The 19,059-nt window shown below is 34.2% G+C and overlaps 2 protein-coding genes across 2 annotated transcripts in view; both read left to right on the forward strand.

The window, feature by feature from the left end:
• The first annotated feature begins 1,509 nt into the window (after positions 1 to 1,509).
• Positions 1,510 to 10,882, forward strand: LOC127855745 (succinate dehydrogenase cytochrome b560 subunit, mitochondrial-like). Its single transcript, XM_052391541.1, has 6 exons — positions 1,510 to 1,567; positions 1,810 to 1,863; positions 3,541 to 3,660; positions 4,053 to 4,114; positions 5,741 to 5,907; positions 10,673 to 10,882. Exons 1-6 carry the CDS (start codon positions 1,551 to 1,553, stop codon positions 10,775 to 10,777), a joined length of 525 nt encoding a protein of 174 aa, XP_052247501.1. The 5' UTR covers positions 1,510 to 1,550; the 3' UTR covers positions 10,778 to 10,882.
• LOC127855742 (succinate dehydrogenase cytochrome b560 subunit, mitochondrial-like) overlaps positions 1,672 to 19,059 on the forward strand; it is a 171,179-nt gene continuing 153,791 nt past the window's right edge. The window contains exon 1 of the mRNA XM_052391539.1: positions 1,672 to 1,728. The gene's annotated coding sequence lies outside the window, so the exon portion shown is untranslated. The remainder of the gene's footprint in view (positions 1,729 to 19,059) is intronic.

A 19,059-nucleotide genomic window follows, 5' to 3' on the forward strand; every position in this document is an offset into this window, starting at 1 on the left:
TGAGCATGCCTCTGTAAAAGAATTGTGCTCGCCTTGAGCTTCAGTAACAATAAATACGTTAAATACCTAATAAAGTATATGTATATCATTTCTTTATAATAACTACCAATTAATTGTACTGCCTTCTTTTCGTTAAAATGTATGTAAGAGTTATGTGCTATTTACTAGTTTTAAACTAATCATTGTTACCCCCCCCCCCCCCCCCCACACACACACACAAAGAATCGGAATATGATTCATAATGCGTTCTTATAGGGAATCGCGACAAAAGACGCCACGGGAACAAGCAAAATATACCAAAAAGTACACAGGAGTATAGTCGGTTGCCTTTAAGCATATTTTCCGTAACCGTGGTACATTATTTTAAACCTAAGGATACATGGGATACTTTTAAGCAGAGACGTAGCTGTTATACGGTAAGTAGTACCTAAGCCAACAACGACCGATTGAGCTTTACTGACGGCGTTGAAAAGACTTTGAAGTCAACTCCGAGATTCCTCTTCATTCTAAAACTTCGGTTGAATTGTCGTCCCAAACTACATGTAGTAGTGAACAAAAGCTACATTTGCGTAAACTAGAACTGAAGGGCAATAATTAATATGCAACACGTTTCTGAGAACATATGGGACTTCTATATTCAGTATCGCAAATGTAGTAGAAGGCACGCTTTGCTTTGCATACGGAACATGGTAAAATTTAAACAACCGACGAAGATGGTATAATGCTTTTTTAAACGTTTCCTTCAGTTGCAGTAAATAATTTCATTATGCAGCAACTGGCATTTACCTGACAATCGATTGTCTGACAACGAATATTTTGCTGTTGGTACGAAAATTCAAGTCGCGGCAGCTGCCTCGTCGTACCTGAGCATCGTTACAAATGTGTATCTCGCTCCGATGTATAACTATCAGTTGGTGGTACATTTGACGACCCTGTTCTAGTTTTAAAACCATTGCACATACCATGCCGTCTGCTTTTCAAACTTGACGGTTCCCGGTTTTCTGATTTATATTGCACACATAGTTCACCCTCTTTACGTGTTCGCCCGGGTCCATTTTCCCTGTAGTATATTGCGTATAATGAATATAGTTGTTCAAAGATGTAAGATTAGCGTCCTTTTTAACAAAAGGGCGTTGATTGTGTCAACCTTTCTGCTTTTTTGGGCTGTAATCCCAATAAGCCTTACGAGGTGAGCGTTACACGGGGGAAACGCGTAGCAAGGGCGAACGTAATCACATTTATTCAAGCCGGGTCTCAATATCACAATATGCCACATATTTTCCTTACACAAGCCAACTTTTACGTCTAAACATGCACTATTTTGAACATAGAGACCTTAAACTATACATTTTCTTCCAGGGCATTTTAAGCTTTATCGATTTAAACAACACAAAGGCAAGTCATGAGATTGGCAAGAAAGAACTCCACTCGAATAAAAAATTGACTGGTTTTGCACCTTTTTTATGCCATTTTATAGTGGAATGTAACCTTTTTTGCGCAATCTTTTACTATTTTGTAACCTGAAAGTGCGCTCTGTCAACATAACAGCAATGGCATCGGCGTTGAGGTAATGTTTATTAATCCTTAAACATGTCTTGAAATTAAATGAACAAATGTTAACAAATGTGCGAAAACTTTAAAACAACAGTTTCTTAATCTCAGTTATAAGAACTGCGAATCAAAATGTAAAATTAATAGTAAATACCCGTTATGTAACTTTGGTTGGAGGTCATGTCAACACGACATTACAATTTAGAACTTAGAAGTTAGAAGTTGTCTTGTTTCTGATTTTATAATGTTGATTTTCAGGCTTGGACTAAATAACCAACAGCTGTTTGGAAGGTTGGCGTGCCTTCAAAAATGGTGAGCAATTTAAATTCAACAAATACAATTTGCAACTCGGAAGCCTTTTATATCAAAATTATGATGAATAAGTTGCATCATAACTTGGTATTTTTTTACAATTATTAGTTTATTTTGATTAAAATATCACAAGTTGTATATTACCTTACTTGAAAAAAGTTCATATTTTCAGTATATTCTGTAATAAAATTTCACGATGTGAAATCGAAAGTATTTCGCGAAATTATGTGACATAATGATATACACTACAAATAACGCAAGTAGATGGATCATTTTATATATAAAATATATACAATTCAATACCAATGCACAATTTGCATTCCTGGGTTTGCCATGTAACGATATTGATCAATCTACTTGCGTTATTTATAGTACCGTAGTTACCTGGTACCCAGTAAAATTTATTACCTAATATACTGAAAACATGAAAATTTAACAACATTTTCGGCATAGCTGTTTAACGTCAACTTTGACCTTAGATGACCTTCATTCATGATAGGTCCAAAATAAATAAATCCGAATTGTGCATTGGCTAATAATACAAAAATCACCGTAAACATTGGTAGTCTGGTTCCTATACTAAAACATTGGATGCATATCATTTGAACTGAAATATGAATATATTGTAAATTACATGTAAATTACAGTAAATTAAAAACTGTCATGATACAAAACATCCTCTAAACATTACATCGAAACGTTTCTCCTTAGTTTACGAAGCAGTATAGCATTAATCACATGTCTGTACAATTAAAAGAATCTATAATCTATTGTTCACATGCCTAAGCGGCCACACTACAATTACAGGCTAGATTGCACTTTACCCGTAAGCAGTTGTTTGCCACTATCGACAAACCGGGGGTTTGGGAGCGGTAGCCGGCAATACTAAGGAAATATATAGGTGTTGGAAATGTATCTGTCTTTGATTTATTATAATCCATATTTGCGTTTATTAGTGTAAATATGTTTCTTTGTACTTTGTTTTGTTAATTTTTTTTATATAAAATTCTGTTTTTCTGCAAAAAAATCATATCACTATGATGCTTGCAATATTGAGTCTTTTATGTTTACATTCTACTAACATCTGTACACATTATAACACATTATTTTTTTTTTTATTTCCAACATCATGTTCATTGTTTTTCAGTGGCGAATATGTTTTCTTTTCCTACTGAAACTAATGTACTACCCGTTCAACTATGAAAACTTAGTCATTGCAATACTTATTGTCAATAAAACATACAAATTCACCTCTTCTTGTTCTTCATTTTATTTGTTAAGACATTAAAATATATTATCACTCACTACCTTCATTAAAATACATGGTCTCTTCATTCCATCTCCTTTCACTGGTTGCAAAACATTAAAACATCAACACCGTATATCTTTTTAAAGATATTTCTTGTTTCAAGTAATATAATATACCAGCCGTGGTATTTTAATCAATATAAACTAATACTTGTAAAAAAATACAGTACTTTAAAACTTTTCTTTTTTCGTAAATCACATGTGTGCCTAGACATGATTTTTGTTAACATGAGATTTCCTTTAATAAAAAAATACAATAAAACCAGAGAGTGGTGTCTAATCCTGGACAACACTTTATGCTCAAGCCTATTTTACCCAGATCAATGCTTGTTTAAAGAAGGCAATTTGAAATGTGACAACAATTTTTAGTGTGGTTCCCTGTACATCAGCATCCACATCAGCTGAGAAAGCTGGGACAAAGATGGACAAGTATTGGAAGAAAAACAGTCAAAGGAACAGACCACTTTCATCACATCTTAGTATATACAAGTAAGAAATGGCAGGTTTTGTCAAGTTTGAAGCTTTTACAATATATTTTTTAAAGAAATAATTCAACAATTTAATAGTGGTAGACTCTGATAAAACAAGTGTGTATTTGTTGTTGACAATTTGGGTGTAAAAAGACTGAGCCACTTAAAATATAACATATTTAATATAAATCTTTGCTGCAAATTTGGGCAAAACATAGATTATTCCCCAAAATTGACAAAGTTCTTTATCTGCTTACAAAAAGTATAACTGATTTTGTTAAAATTAACTAAGAAAGTTAGTAACACCACATAAAAAGTAAAGTAATTATAATTTTACTCTCATACATCTTTTTTGACATGCTGTTATATTTTCTTAACATTCATTTTAACCCTGTAACTATTTGTTTTCAGATATCATATCCCTATGATGTTGTCGATATCAAATAGAATCACAGCCAGTATCGTCACAGGAGGTTTGTAGTTAACAATTACAATTTAGTTAATAGAAAATATTTTCTGCGTTCAACTTGTAAAATTGTGCTTCAGGCTCTTAAGATATTTAATATTTTGGGTAGAACCAGCAATTTGAGTCAAGTAAACATACTTGGTGTTCAAAGTGTAAAATTGTGCTGAAGTCTCTTGAGATATTTAATGCCCAGGGTAGAACCAGAACTCTGAGTCAAGTAAACATACTTAGCGTTCAAAGTGTAAAATTGTGCTGGAGTCTCATGAGATATTTAAGATTTTGGGTGGAACCAGAACTTTAAGTCAAGTTAACATGCTCAGCGTTCAAAATGTAAAATTGTGCTAGAGGCTCTTGAGATATTTATTGTCCCAGGTAGAACCAGCACTTTGTGTCATCAAAGAAGATATATTGAACTCACACAAGCAAGGATCAAACCCACTTAATTAAAATTGTCCCAAAACTTACAAAAATCTGGTTATAATTCATGTTATGAAATTTTGATAAGTAACTACTAACATGTGTATGATTGGTAGGTGCAGAGGTTAGTAAATACACTTCTCATGTAGGCAAATCGTATTAGTTCCTTATTCCTAATACATGTGAGTTTGATAAGTGGTCATCGTACCTAGACAGGGCTTTTTTCTGGTTTTTGTAAAGCGGCTTTGGCCCATAAATTACTGGTAGTACAAAATGATTCACAAACTTTTCAAACTTGTAAAAGATTGAGTCACAAAGTTTAAAATTGTGAAAACTTAAGTTGCAAATTTCTATATATTTGTTGCGAACCTCTGAAATTTGTGAAAAATGGAATTTTCTAAGAAGGGACAAGGCACTGCAACAGGGCACGAAAATACAACATATCAGCTTGTCCTGAAGAATGAATTTTGTTCAAAGACAAGCGAAATATTTTGGTTTGTTGTCCAAGACCAAGAGCTTCATTTGTGAAACCCGTAACTTCCACCCAAAAAGGTTTGGATTTTTGGCAAAGTAATGGGCCTTTGACTTAAGAAATTTTATTTTTAATAACCGTTTTCAGAAGTTTTTTTACAAACACTTTCAGATATTTAGCTAATTTTAGGTTTGCAAGTCCACTTACATGACTTAAAGATGCAGTGTGAGTTTTGTTCCAGTTCATTGATTTTTAGCTCGGCTGTTTTCGGAGAAAACCCGAGGTATTGTCATAGCCAGCTCGTCGTGTCCGCCATCCGTGTCAAGGTTTGTAAAGGTTTTGAACATAGGCTCTAAAATCAAAGTCCTTCCACCTACAACTTTGAAACTTCATAAGTAGATGCGCCTTGATGAGTTCTACACGCCACACCCGTTTTTGGGTCACTAGGTCAAAGGTCAAGGTCACTGTGACCTAAAAAAAAAATTCTGACAAGTTTTCGCAGCCGAGCGTGGAACCCGTTATGCGGTGCTCTTGTTTGCGAAGTTATGGGCCTTGGACAATTTTCTCATGTTATATGTAAATACCGGTAGCTGTGCTGCTGCTTCAAAGCTCTGTGGGGGCATTGTGTTTCACAAACTCACTTTAAAGCAGTTCTTGTTTATTATGTTTTTGAAAATCAGTTTATGTATCTATCAGACATGATCAATATTCCTAACATTTCAATGTCTTTTATGCCATTTTCAGCTTTCTTTGCTGCGCCCATGATCTACCTGTTCGGCACAAAGGATTTCGCGGGTTATTATGCACTTCTACAGAACTCTGGTGCATTAGTTCAGAGTGCGGTTACATTTGCCAAGCTGAACCTGGCTTTCTGCTTCAGTTTCCATTTTTGGGCCAGCATAAGACATTTTGTGAGTTCATTGGGAAGTTAGTACCCTTATTTGTTGTAAAGAATATATCACCCGAAAAAGGTACCATGTGACATTAAATTTTAATATCACCTGGTACATCTTTGCACGAAGGGAGTGAATTATGCTTTATAATTAAGGAAGAAAGATATGATATTTTTTAGGAGGAAATTGTAAGTGCCTCTTTCAGCAAAGAACATCTTGCCTTTTTATGTCCCCCACCACTATAGTGGGGGACATATTGTTTTTGCCCTGTCTGATGGTTTGTGTGTTTGTTTGTTTGTTTGCCCCAACTTTAACATTTGCAATAACTTTTGCAATATTCAAGATAGCAACTTGATATTTGGCATGCATTTGTATCTCATATAGCTGCACATTTTGAGTGGTGAAAGGTCAAGGTCATCCTTCAAGGTCAAAAGTCAAATATATTGTTCAAAATCGCTCATTTAATGAATACTTTTGCAATATTGAAGATAGCAACTTGATATTTGGCATGCATGTGTATGTCATGGAGTTGCACATTCTGAGTGGTGAAAGATCAATGTCATCCTTCAAGGTCAAAGGTCAAATATATAGCTTCAAAGCGGCGCAAAAGGGGACATAGTGTTTCTGACAAACACATATCTTGTTAAATCCTGGATTGATCAATGCAATAAAGATTTGCTGGAACCCAAATAACATAATAAATCAGTTTGTTTAAAACTTGAAGAACAGAAGATATTATCAATGTTCTTATAAATGGACATTTTCACGTTGAGGAAAATTGACAAAATTTAAAAACAAATGTTTCAGTTTCACAAATTTTCGTTTTAGTTATATTATGATTTTTTGCAAAGAAATAGTAATACTGAACATTTGCCATGATCTAAAATATCCATTATATGCATCATTTGACACAAAAAAACATTGACAATTACAAGGAATTACAAACACCAAAGGATTGAATAATTTGGAGAGATCTATTGTTATATTTTGTGACATTACGAAGATTGCTTATAAATAGTGTAATTAAAATACATCTCCGGCTATGCAAGTACGGATGGCTGAGTGGTTTGAGCGCTTTACTTTTACTCCGAGGATCAGTGGTTCGAGCCCAGTTGTGGATTAGATTTTTATGCCCCCTTTCGAAGAAAAGGGGGTATATAGTTTTGCACTGTATGTCTGTCAGTCTGTCACACTTTTCGTTTCCGCTCTCTAATTCAAAAAGTTTTCATCAGATCTTTACGAAACTTGGTCAGAAGTTGTATCTAGACAATATCTAGGTCGAGTTCGAATATGGGTCTTGCCGGGTCAAAAACTAGGTCACGGGGTCAAAAAAACAAATCCAAGGGAAGTAATAAGCTTTAAATGGACATAATTATCTGACCTGCCAAATTAAATATATTTGTTAAATAAATCAAAGCGGCGCAGTAGGTGGCATTGTGTTTCTGACAAACACATCGTGGTAAAAGTTCAAGGTCATCCTTCAAGGTCAAAAATACAAATCCAAGGGAAGTAATAAGCTTTAAAGGGAGATAATTATTCAATATTGAACATACCAACTTGATATTTGGCATGCATGTGTATCTCATGGAGCTGCACATTTTGAGTGGTGAATCTACAGTCACAGTAGTGGCTTTTAATTATTTGCTACTAACAATAGGGATTTGTTAGAGACAATTATTTTCAAGGGAAGTAATTTATATAATTATAAATCTCGGATTATATATTTCCTTAACAAGAATTTAAGTTCTTTTCACAGTTACTGTACAGATTTTTATGCCCCCCTTCAAAGAAGAGGGGGTATATTGCTTTGCACATGTCGGTCGGTCTGTCAATCGGTCCACCAGGTAGTTTCCGGATGATAACTCGAGAACGCTTGGGACTAGGATCATGAAACTTAATAGGTAGATTGATCACGACTCGCAGATGACCCCTATTGATTTTGAGGTCACTAGGTTAAAGGTCAAGGTCACGGTGACCCGGAATAGTAAAATCGTTTCCGGATGATAACTCAAGAACGCATACGCTTAGGATCATGAAACTTCATGGGTAGATTGATCACGACTCGCAGATGACCCCTATTTATTTTGAGGTCACTAGGTCAAATGTCAAGGTCACGGTAACCCGAAAAAGGAAAATGGTTTCCGGATGATAACTCAAGAACGCATACGCCTAGGATCATGAAACTTCATTGTTAGATAGATCATGACTCGCAGATGACACATATTGATTATGAGGTCACTAGGTCAAAGGTCAAGGTCACGGTGACCCGAAATAGAAAAACGGTTTCCGGATGATAACTCAAGAACGCATATGCCTAGGATCATGAAACTTCATAAGTAGATTGATCATGACTCACAGATGACCCCTATTGATTTTGAGGTCACTAGGTCAAAGGTCAAGGTCACGGTGACTTGAAATAGTAAAATGGTTCCCGGATGATAACTCAAGAACGCATGAGCCTAGGATCATGAAACTCCATCGTTAGATAGATCATGACTCGCAGATGACCCCTATTGATTTTGAGGTCACTAGGTCAAAGGTAAAGGTCACGGTGACGCAAAATAGTAAAATGGTTTCCAGATGATAACTCAAGAACTCATAGGCTAAGGATCATGAAACTTCATAGGTAGATTAATCATGACTCGCAGAAAACCCCTATTGATTTTGAGGTCACTAGGTCAACGGTCAAGGTAACGGTGACCCTAAATAGGAAAATGATTTTCGGATGATAACTCAAGAACGCATATTCCTAGGATCATGAAACTTCATAGGTAAATTGATCATTACTCGCAGTTGACCCCTATTGATTTTGAGGTCACTAGGTTAAAGGTCAAGGTCACGGTGACCCGAAATAGTAAAATGGTTTTCGGATGATAACTCAAGAACGCATACGCCTAGGATCACGAAACTTCATGCGTAGATTGATCATGTTTTCGCAGATGAGCCCTATTGATTTTGAGGTCACTAGGTCAAAGGTCAAGGTCACGGTGACCCGAAAGAGTTTAATGGTTTCCGGATGATAACTCGAGAACGCTTACGCCTAGGATCATTAAACTTCATAGGTAAATTGATCATGACTTACAGATGACGCATATTGATTTTCAGGTCACTAGGTCAAAAGTCAAGGTCACGGTGACCCGAAACAGTAAAATTGTTTTCCGGATGATAACTCAAGAACGCTTTTGCCTAGGATCATGACACTTCATAGGTACTTTGATCATGACTCACAGATGACCCCTATTGATTTTCAGGTCACTAGGTTAAAGGTCAAGTTCACAGTGACAAAAAACGTATTCACACAATGGCTGCCACTACAATGGACAGCCCATATGGGGGGCATGCATGTTTTACAAACAGCCCTTGTTTATTTTGATTATTTATAACTGAAATGATGGATTTGTCAAAGGTTATTTTTTAAATGATATAATTATCCTTTCTTTCCTGTACTAATTTGTGAATGGTAGGGTTCATAACATACCTGTGGACTTATGTCCATAGATACATGATGAACTCTGGCTATGATCTCTTTGATAAACCACAGGCCTTAGTAGTCAGTGATGTCTGACTTGGTCATTTTTGACTGTCTAAAGACCCCCCCCCCCCGGTTGAATTGGACCAAATCCAACTGAAGTAATAAGCTTTAAAGGGAGATGATTTCGATACCAGCCAAATGATAAATAGAAATTTTATTTGAAAGCGGCGCAGTAGGGGGCATTGTGTTTCTGACTAACACATGTCTTGTTTTTATGCCCCCGGTAGGGTGGCATATAGCAGTTGAACTGTCAATCAGTCAGTATGTCAGTCCGTCCGTCCGTCCGAAAAAAACACTTTAAAGTTGGCCATAACTTTTGCAATATTGAAGATATCAACTTGATATCTGGCATGCATGTGTATCTCATGAAGCTGCTCATTTTGAGTAGTGGAAGTTCAAGGTCAAGTTCATCCTTCAAGGTCAAAAGTAAAAAAATAAATATTTCAAAGCGGCGCAATAGGGGGCATTGTGTTTCTGACAAACACATCTCTTGTTTCTTTATTTTTTTTTATTCTTGTTTTATACCTATAAAACATAATAAATATATAATGTTATACTTGTTTTATAATATAATTAAATATGTTTCTTTGGCAATATCACATGACAGCATAATTGTATAATTTTTATGTCTTCAAAACCCAGTTTTTGTACGTTAATTGTATCATATGAAATGAGTGATATTGTTGCAAAAATTAATCGAGAAAGAAAATCAATACCGGGGTAGTAAAGTATCAATGGATCGTGGGTTTTATTCCCAGCCATGTCACATAAGTTATGTGTGAATGGGTTATCATTAATGCCAACAAAATGTATAATGTCATGATGCAATTCACACTCTCAGCTTCCTGTATCAATTATCTCATACTCAACTGATCTAGCCCGGGGACCAGTACAATTACAAGTGTTGTATCAAAAATTGTATATATGAAGATTAAACATTATAAAATTTGATCTGAAATTCATCCGTACAAAGGATTCCCGTGGTTCAAATTTGGGTAGGTTTGTGCAATGTGGTAGAAGAGGTCGCCGTGTGGAAGTATCGGCCTAGTAACTGGGAGGTCATGGGTGTGATCCCAATTGTGGGAGCCTTCTTAGATCTACCCCAAAGACACCAAGTACTGGTTCTACCCAGGAAACAGACTCGGGACTCTTGAGTGTTTCAATAATCTTTAGACTAGTCACTTTCACTTCAATCAAGCTTAAATAAATGTGTTTCAAGTGAAACATAATGTGGTAGTTCTTCAATTCCAGGTATGGGACACAGGAAAGGGCTACTCGACTGAGCAGCTTTACCAGACCGGCTATGCCTTGCTAGCAGCTACACTTCTCACAACGGCTGGGCTTATGTGTCTGTAACCTAGGAATATTGCTCAAGACTTTGTGGAGATAATTTTCACCCTATCAGTCTTTGCCCTGACAATGAGATACCGAAATTTAATGTGGTCTAGAACAGTAGAAATCAGATATGTGTGCATAATGAGACGTGCTCTTGGAAAACTGGGATTCATGCATGACCGTAAAGTGTCGTCCCAGAATAGCCTTTGCAGTGCGCACGTACGAATCAGGGACATCTCTTTCCGTCTTAACCCTTTGCATGCTGGGAAATTTGTCGTCTGCTAAAATGTCGTTTGCTGAATTTCTAAAATTAGCATTTTCTTCGATTTTTTTTCAAAGAATACTATCAGAATAGCAAACAGTTTGGATCCAGATGAGACGCCACGTTTTGTGGCGTCTCATCTGGATCCAAACTGTTTGCAAAGGCCTTCGGAATTCGGTTTCCGCAATGAAAGATTTAATTGGTTATCCCTAAAAAGAGGCCTCCTCTTTATGAAAATGCAATTAAAGTGGAGTGATGATTATCGTGTTAAGAGTGTACAGGCGATCCTGTGATGGCACTTTATATGCATTTATTAGACCACTTTATATGCATTGATTAGCCAAGTATTCCCAGAGCAAGGTTCTTATGATGGTCAGGCTAGCAAATATTTAACATGATAATTACCAGTTTTACTTAAAATTATTTGGGTTAGTGGATTAAAATAATGAATGTAAACACTGTGTTATTTGAACTCTGTATAATATTGTGTTATATTTTATTGGCACCAATTGTAAACTGTTATATTTTCTTATTTGTTTATATGAATTCATGCTTGCATTTTCATATATTATTATTTGATTTATACATACCGTTATTTTTCAATTTGTCTCTACACTGATATTATTTTTTCATTGATGTACTTGTTTGTGGTTAATGCAACTAAATCTCGTGATAATATCTTGTACAAAAATTGCATAGAGCAATTTTGTAGTACAAGTATTGCATTTTACAAATTTGCTGACATTCATTCAGGGAGTATACATGTTATACATATTGTCACATACCTCTTTGTTTATTTACTTGATGCCTATGAGTCAGTATTACAGAGATAATATTATTTATAGTACAAGTGAATGTTTGAACCATATAAAGTTGTTAGGTAGTTCCTGTGTTGTGTTGTTATTGTATCTCTGGATTAAATACCTGTAGTCTTTCTTAAAGTTCAAACGTATGAAACTGGTCCAGACAATTATGCACTAAGAAATGGCCTAATACTGTTATGATAAATGGCCGAATACTATTACGATAAATGGCCAAATACTATTCTGATAAATGGAAAATACTGTTATGATAAATGGCCCAATACTAGCATGATATTACGGCCAAATACTGTTATGATAAATGGCCCAATACTATTAGGATAAATGGTCAAATAATATTATGATAAATGGCCAAATACCATTATGATAATCACTAAAGACTATTGTGATAATTGGCCAACTACTATTATGATCAATGGCCAAATACTATTATGATAAATGGCCAAATACTATCATGATCAATGGCCAAATACTATTCTGATCCATGACCAAATACTATCATGATAAATGGCCAAATACTATGATAAATGGCCATACACTATTCCGTTACTATTACGATACATGGCCAAATAGTATTATGATTAATGGCCAAATACTATTATGATAAATGGCCAAATACTTTTATGATAAATGGCCAAATACTATAATGATAAATAGTCTAATACTATTATAATAAATGGCCGAATACTATTTTGATAAATGGTCAAATAATATAATCATCAACGACCAAATGTTATAATGATAAATGGACAAATACTGTTATAATAAGTAGCTAAATACTATTATGATAAATGGCCAAATACTTTTATAATAAAAGGCCCAAAAATATTAAGATAAATGGCCTAATTTTAAGTGAGGCTGTTTTCGGAGAAAACCTGAGCTATTGTCCTAGCCAGCTTGTCGTCCGCCGTAGGCGTCGTGCTAAAACCTTAACATTGGCCATAACTTTTTAAATATTGAAGATAGCACATTGATATTTGGCATGCATGTGTATCTCATGGAGCTGCACATTTTGAGAGGTATAATTTCAAGGTGAACATCATCTTTTAAGATCTAGGGTGCAAAAAACAAAGTAAAGGGAAGTAATAAGCTTTAAATGGACATAGTTATCTGACCTGCCCAGGTATATATTTTTGTTAAATAAATCAAAGCGGCGCAGTATAGGCGGCATTGTGTTTCTGACAAAGACATTGTGTTAAAAGGTCAAGGTCATCCTTTACGGTCTACAGTAAAAAATACAGATTTAAGGGAAGTAATAAGCTTTAAAAAGGGAGAACATTATTCAATATTGAACATAGCCACTTTATATATTTGGCATGCATGTGTATCTCATGGAGCTGCACATTTTGTGTGGTGAATCTAGTCACAAAATTATTTGCTACTAAAAATAGAGATTTGTTACAGACAGTTATTTTCAAGGGAAGTAATTTATATAATCATAAATTACATATTATATACTTCCTTACCAAGAATTGAAGTTCTTTTCACAGTTACTGTACAGATTTATTATTTTGATTATTTATAACCCAAATGATTGATTTGTCAAGGTTTTTTTTAAATGATATAATTATAATTTCTTTGATGTTCATTACATACCTGTGGACTTATGACCATAGATACATGAAAAAGAAAAAAAACTCTGGCTATGATCTCTTTTAAACCACAGGCCTTGGTTGTCAGTGATGTCTGACATGATCATAATTGACTGTGAGAAGCTTCCCCCCCCCCATCCCCCCGGTTGGATTGGACAAAATTCAAGGGAAGTAATAAACTTAAAAGGGAGATGATTTCTATACCTACCAAATGATAAATAGAAATTGTATTTAAATGCGGCGCAGTAGGGGGGCATTGTGTTTCTGACAAACACATCTCTTGTTGGGTCACTAGGTCAAAGTCAAGCTCACTGTGACCTCTTAAAAAAACAAAAAACATTCTGACAAGCTTTCGCAGCCGAGCGTGGCACCCGTTATGCCGTGCTCTTGTTTACTATTATGATCAATTGCCAAAAACTATTACAATAAATGATCAAATACTATTATGATAAAAGGCATAAATAATATTGTGATTAATGGTCAAATACTATTATGAACAATGACCAAATATTATAATGATTAATGGTCAAATACTGTTATGATGAAATAGCTAAATACTATTATGATAAAAGGCCGAATACTTTTATGATAAAAGGCCAAATACTTTTAAGATAAGTGGCCCAATACTATTATGATAAATGGCCAAATAATATTATGATCAATGGCAAAATACTTTAAAGTTAAATGGCCGAATTATTTTATGATAAATGTATCAGTTATACCCCACAAACAAAGTTTTGACTGGGAGTATATTGGACTTGTATGGGTGGCCAGTTGGTTTGTCATTCTTTTGGTGTGTTAGGCAATAAATGTCTACAGTTATGGAGCAGAGTTTTTCTGTGTCTCTCAAGCAATTGAAATCACACTTGATTTATGGCACCATCCTGAAGTTTAAAGAGCAAGAAACTTTTTTAATGTGCATTGATTCACACATGTGTTTGTAAAATATGTGCACTTGACCCTAGCTATTTGAATGGCAGAGGCATAATTTTTTATGTTTGTGGAGTAAACTACTTCAAAAGTCCTCTTGCGAGGAATTTAATCTTGACATTTAAATAGCCCTGAAGTGTTGATGTTCTAGACACTGTTATGCCCTGAGATCCACTTGTTTCATTAATTGTTAATTGCCATTCAATTAAGGCAGATGCATAACATTTTCTAAGTTTTAGGAGCAAACCACTTTAACATTTCTCAAGCGATTCTAGTGAAAATAGTAAATAAACCAACGTCACTAGGAAATTAAGATAGTGTAAGAATTTTTTCATGAGCAGTGAACCGTTTATTTCTAAGTTCTGTGCCTTTAAGGCTGCAATTCGCATGACAAAGTTGGGCATTGGTATTTTTAGTCACTATTTTTACAAAAACTCATTTATATTAGTATTTGTACAGGAATCAAGTTGACTATGTGCTTGGTAATCACACTAAAACTCCAGCACTGTTCTTATTAAACTGCATTTTTCAATTAGCTTGTAAAATAGCTGCACAGAACAAACATATTAGTCATCATGTAAGTTATCACAATTTTTAACTTAATTTTTATGTCCCCCACTATAGTAGTGGGGGACATATTGTTTTTGCCCTGTCTGTTGGTTGGTTGGTTGGTCTGTTTGCGCCAACTTTAACATTTTGCAATAACTTTTGCTATATTGAATATAGCAACTTGATATTTGGCATGCATGTGTATCTCATGGAGCTGCTTATTTTGAGTGGTGAAAGGTCAAGGTCATCCTTCAAGGTCAGAGGTCAAATATATGTGGCCAAAATCGCTTATTTTATGAATACTTTTACAATATTGAAGATAGCAACTTGATATTTGGCATGCATGTGTATCTCATGGAGCTGCACATTTTGAGTGGTGAAAGGTCAAGGTCATTCTTCAAGGTCAGAGGTCAAATATATGTGGCCCAAATCGCTTATTTTATGAACACTTTTGCAATATTGAAGATAGCAACTTGATATTTTGCATGCATGTGTATCTCATGGAGCTGCACATTTTGAGTGGTGAAAGGTCAGGTCAAGGTCAAATGTATGGGTCAAAATTGCTCATGTAATGTCACTTCTGCAATATTGAAGCTAGCAATTTTATATTTGAAATGCATGTGTATCTCATGGAGCTGCACATTTTGAGTGGTGAAGGGTCAAAGTCAAGGTCATCCTTCAAGGTCAAACGTCATATAGGGGGACATTGTTTAATTTACACATGCCATTCACTATGTACTAAAATCGACTTAATATTCAGAAGTTGCAGCTTTCTCATTTCTTTCCTGGTATTGCCCATCCAGTTAAAAGTATATCGGTTGGCTTTTGTAAGTGTAATCTACACCTTATAGTCATTTATACACAATAAAGTGGTTTAGATTAATATTATACTCATTATTACTCACATAACCCTTAATCACTTATATACATATTTGGACGCAATTGTAATAACTTAGAAACTTAAATTAAATTAAAGACCTTTCTTACTTGATTCAGGTTTTAAAGGCTTCATTTCCAACCCTTAGATACTGATGCGTAGCAAACAGCATAAAACCTGAACAGACTGTGAGTTACTCGCAGGCTGTACTGGTTTTATGCTAGTTGCAAAAGCCATTTTCAAATATACCAAATATCATCTGAAAAATCCATTTTGCGATTTCTTCAAAGATCGCAGAGACTTTTTAACTGTTTATTTATTTATATCTGATTTAAGCATAAGCCAATGGAAATTTGCCGTGGTCGAGTGGTTAAGGCGATAGATTAGTAATGATTTGGGATCTTCCCGCACAGTTTCATTTTGCTTCTGATGGGGAAAGGGTTAAATAAGCTTCCATTTGCTGCACCAGATAATGCATAGAAGACAAATAAATGTGTTTGAAATGAGAATTAATGACAATGTTTTATATAATAAAAGAAACCTCACAGAATTAAATTTCCACTAATTTAAAACAAATGTACAGAAAATAGACTTATCACTTGTATACCGTAAAACAAATCACAAACAAATAATATCCGAAATATTTTATAAAATCACTATAAACATAGGTAAAATATATTTATGTCACAAATAATGCAATATAAAGTACTAATTTAAAATTTAACTGTCGTATCACAAAACAATATAATCACAAAATAAACCATCCTATTAACAATCAAATACATAGACAAATGAATACGAGATATCTAGGATTTCTTAATTAAACAAAATACTTTAACAACAGTTCAAATTCAAACTAACAGTAAAATGGATGAATAGAAAGAATGGAGTGACAGATTGCGAAGCTGATAAAATACGTAAAACCACCAGTGGCCATATTAAATATGTGAAGTACTGTACTTATGGTTTGTAATATGAGTTAGATATTACATGTATATCAATCTTATGAATATAAACATCTATTAAAGAAATACTGATTAAGAAAAACTATTTTAGTATAAAAATTGCTTATCGATGAACAAAAATTACTAACAAGCATATTGTAACTATTTGCTTTCTCTGTTGAAAAACATGTGAACTGAACTACCGATGCAAAATTAGACCTTAAATCAATCTTATGAATAAATACATCTATAAAATGCTAGTAAAGAAATATAGGATCTGGCACTCGTTGTCATATCATACCATATTTTATTAAACGAGTTCAGGAATTTTGTTAGTAAGCGAGCCTTTGGCGAGCTTACTAATGAATTTTCTGGACGAGTTTAATAAAATATGGTATGATATGACAATGAGTGTCAGATCTTTTTTATCACATGCTTTTAAATGAGCAAATGAAATAAATATTTACGCAAACATAATGATAAATCCCGAATATTTTTTACATTTCATGAAGTCATTTGACGTTGCAACGTCATTTCAGCAAACTAACAAAATGCGATTGGTCAATAAACGAAAACTTAGCCAATGAAAACGCTTAAAAATGTTGTATTTCACTAGTGTAATAAAAAAAAATATGTAATGGTTGTATTACATGGGAAACAGGGTATAGCATTTGATAAAAACAATTATAGTATAAATATAGCCTCTTTGAATAAAAGTATCAATTACCAAACATTACTAACCAGCATATAACAATTTGCTTTTAATGTGGAAAAAACATGTGAACTACATTGTATTATAAATAGCGATGGATTGTATTACATGTACAAACATTATACATTATATCAATCATGCTAAATAAAAATAGCCATTTTGAATAAAAATAGCAATAGACAAAATCTAATCACCGGCATATCACAATTTGCTTTGAATGTGAAAAATACATGATAAAAATAAACATAAAAATAACATATCATATAACAGATAGGATCATGCGAGTACCAGAACACGCAAATATGGCAGCGTCTTACACTTTTTGTTCAGGATACATCCATGATATTTTACATTACAATATGTACATTACATCCCATATTATTATTTACATTTAACAAGAAATAAAATTGTAAAAATCATATCACAATACAGGCATCTTTTAACTAGACAAATTACAAATATCTTTTTAAACGGCACAACCTTTGTACAATCGTGCATAATCATATTGCAGATTACAAATTAACTACATTTTCTTTCTGTTTCTCAACAAAACCAATTATAAAATTTTGTTGGGAAACACAAAGAAAATGTAGTTAATTTGTTAAAACAAACTTTGAAAAAGCCTATTTAGGCGAAATATATTAGACAAGAGTGGAATTTGTTCTGTGTAAATTTATATTTATCCCTACTGGATACAAAACTGAGTAGTAAAAATAAATAATTAATTCCAAATACCAGTATTTCACTTTGGTGAAATAGGAACACCAATAAATATTTGTTATGCAAGACAAACCAGAATTTGGAGTTGAATAAACTAATAACAATATCTTTTAATGAAACTATGATGTAAAATGTGCTGACTATAAAACACAACTGACAATTTCTTATATCAAAATCTAACAAATTCTTTCATGACCATTTAATCTATCCATGTTTTCAAGACATGATTTTTGTAAACCAGACAATCCAGAAATGTTGGCTGGTACCAGAGGCAGAAAATATACGCCAAAGTTACATTATACATAACACAATAAAATCCTTATGCCTTAACATAAGTGAATGTATGAATATTATTTGCAAAAATTTCAAAGCTAGATGATGTCTGGTAATATAGATTTGACAAGAGACAAAATGCGTGTTTCTATTTTGTGTGTAACAATATATTCAATGTGAATTTCCCGAAGCAATATCCAAACATTAACAAGCAAACACGAGATTGGCTTTATCAATTATTGATGGGTTAACTTTGTTTTATAATATATTTGTTGATTTTGAGTGTTTATGGGGCTTTAATAATGCTCTTAACATGATCGAAATCAAGACCTTCCATTTGCGAGGCTTGATGCCTGTCGATGAGGGGATGGAAATTGTGACCTACCAATAAAATGGCTAAGTGGCCAATGGACAGTTGGTCCAAAGCAAGACCTTCCATTGGCAAAGCTTGGTGCCTATCTCTAAGTGGATGGAAACTGTGACTTTGCAGTCGCAAGGCTAAGTGGCCCACGGACAGGAGATCGAAATCAAGACCTTCCATTTGCAAGGCCTGCAGGTGCCAGTCCATGAGGGAATGGAAATTGTGACCTCAAAATCGCAAGGCTAAGTTGCCAATGGAAAGG

Source organism: Dreissena polymorpha, chromosome 13, assembly GCF_020536995.1.
Source record: "Dreissena polymorpha isolate Duluth1 chromosome 13, UMN_Dpol_1.0, whole genome shotgun sequence".
NCBI classification, from domain to species: Eukaryota; Metazoa; Mollusca; class Bivalvia; order Myida; family Dreissenidae; genus Dreissena; species Dreissena polymorpha.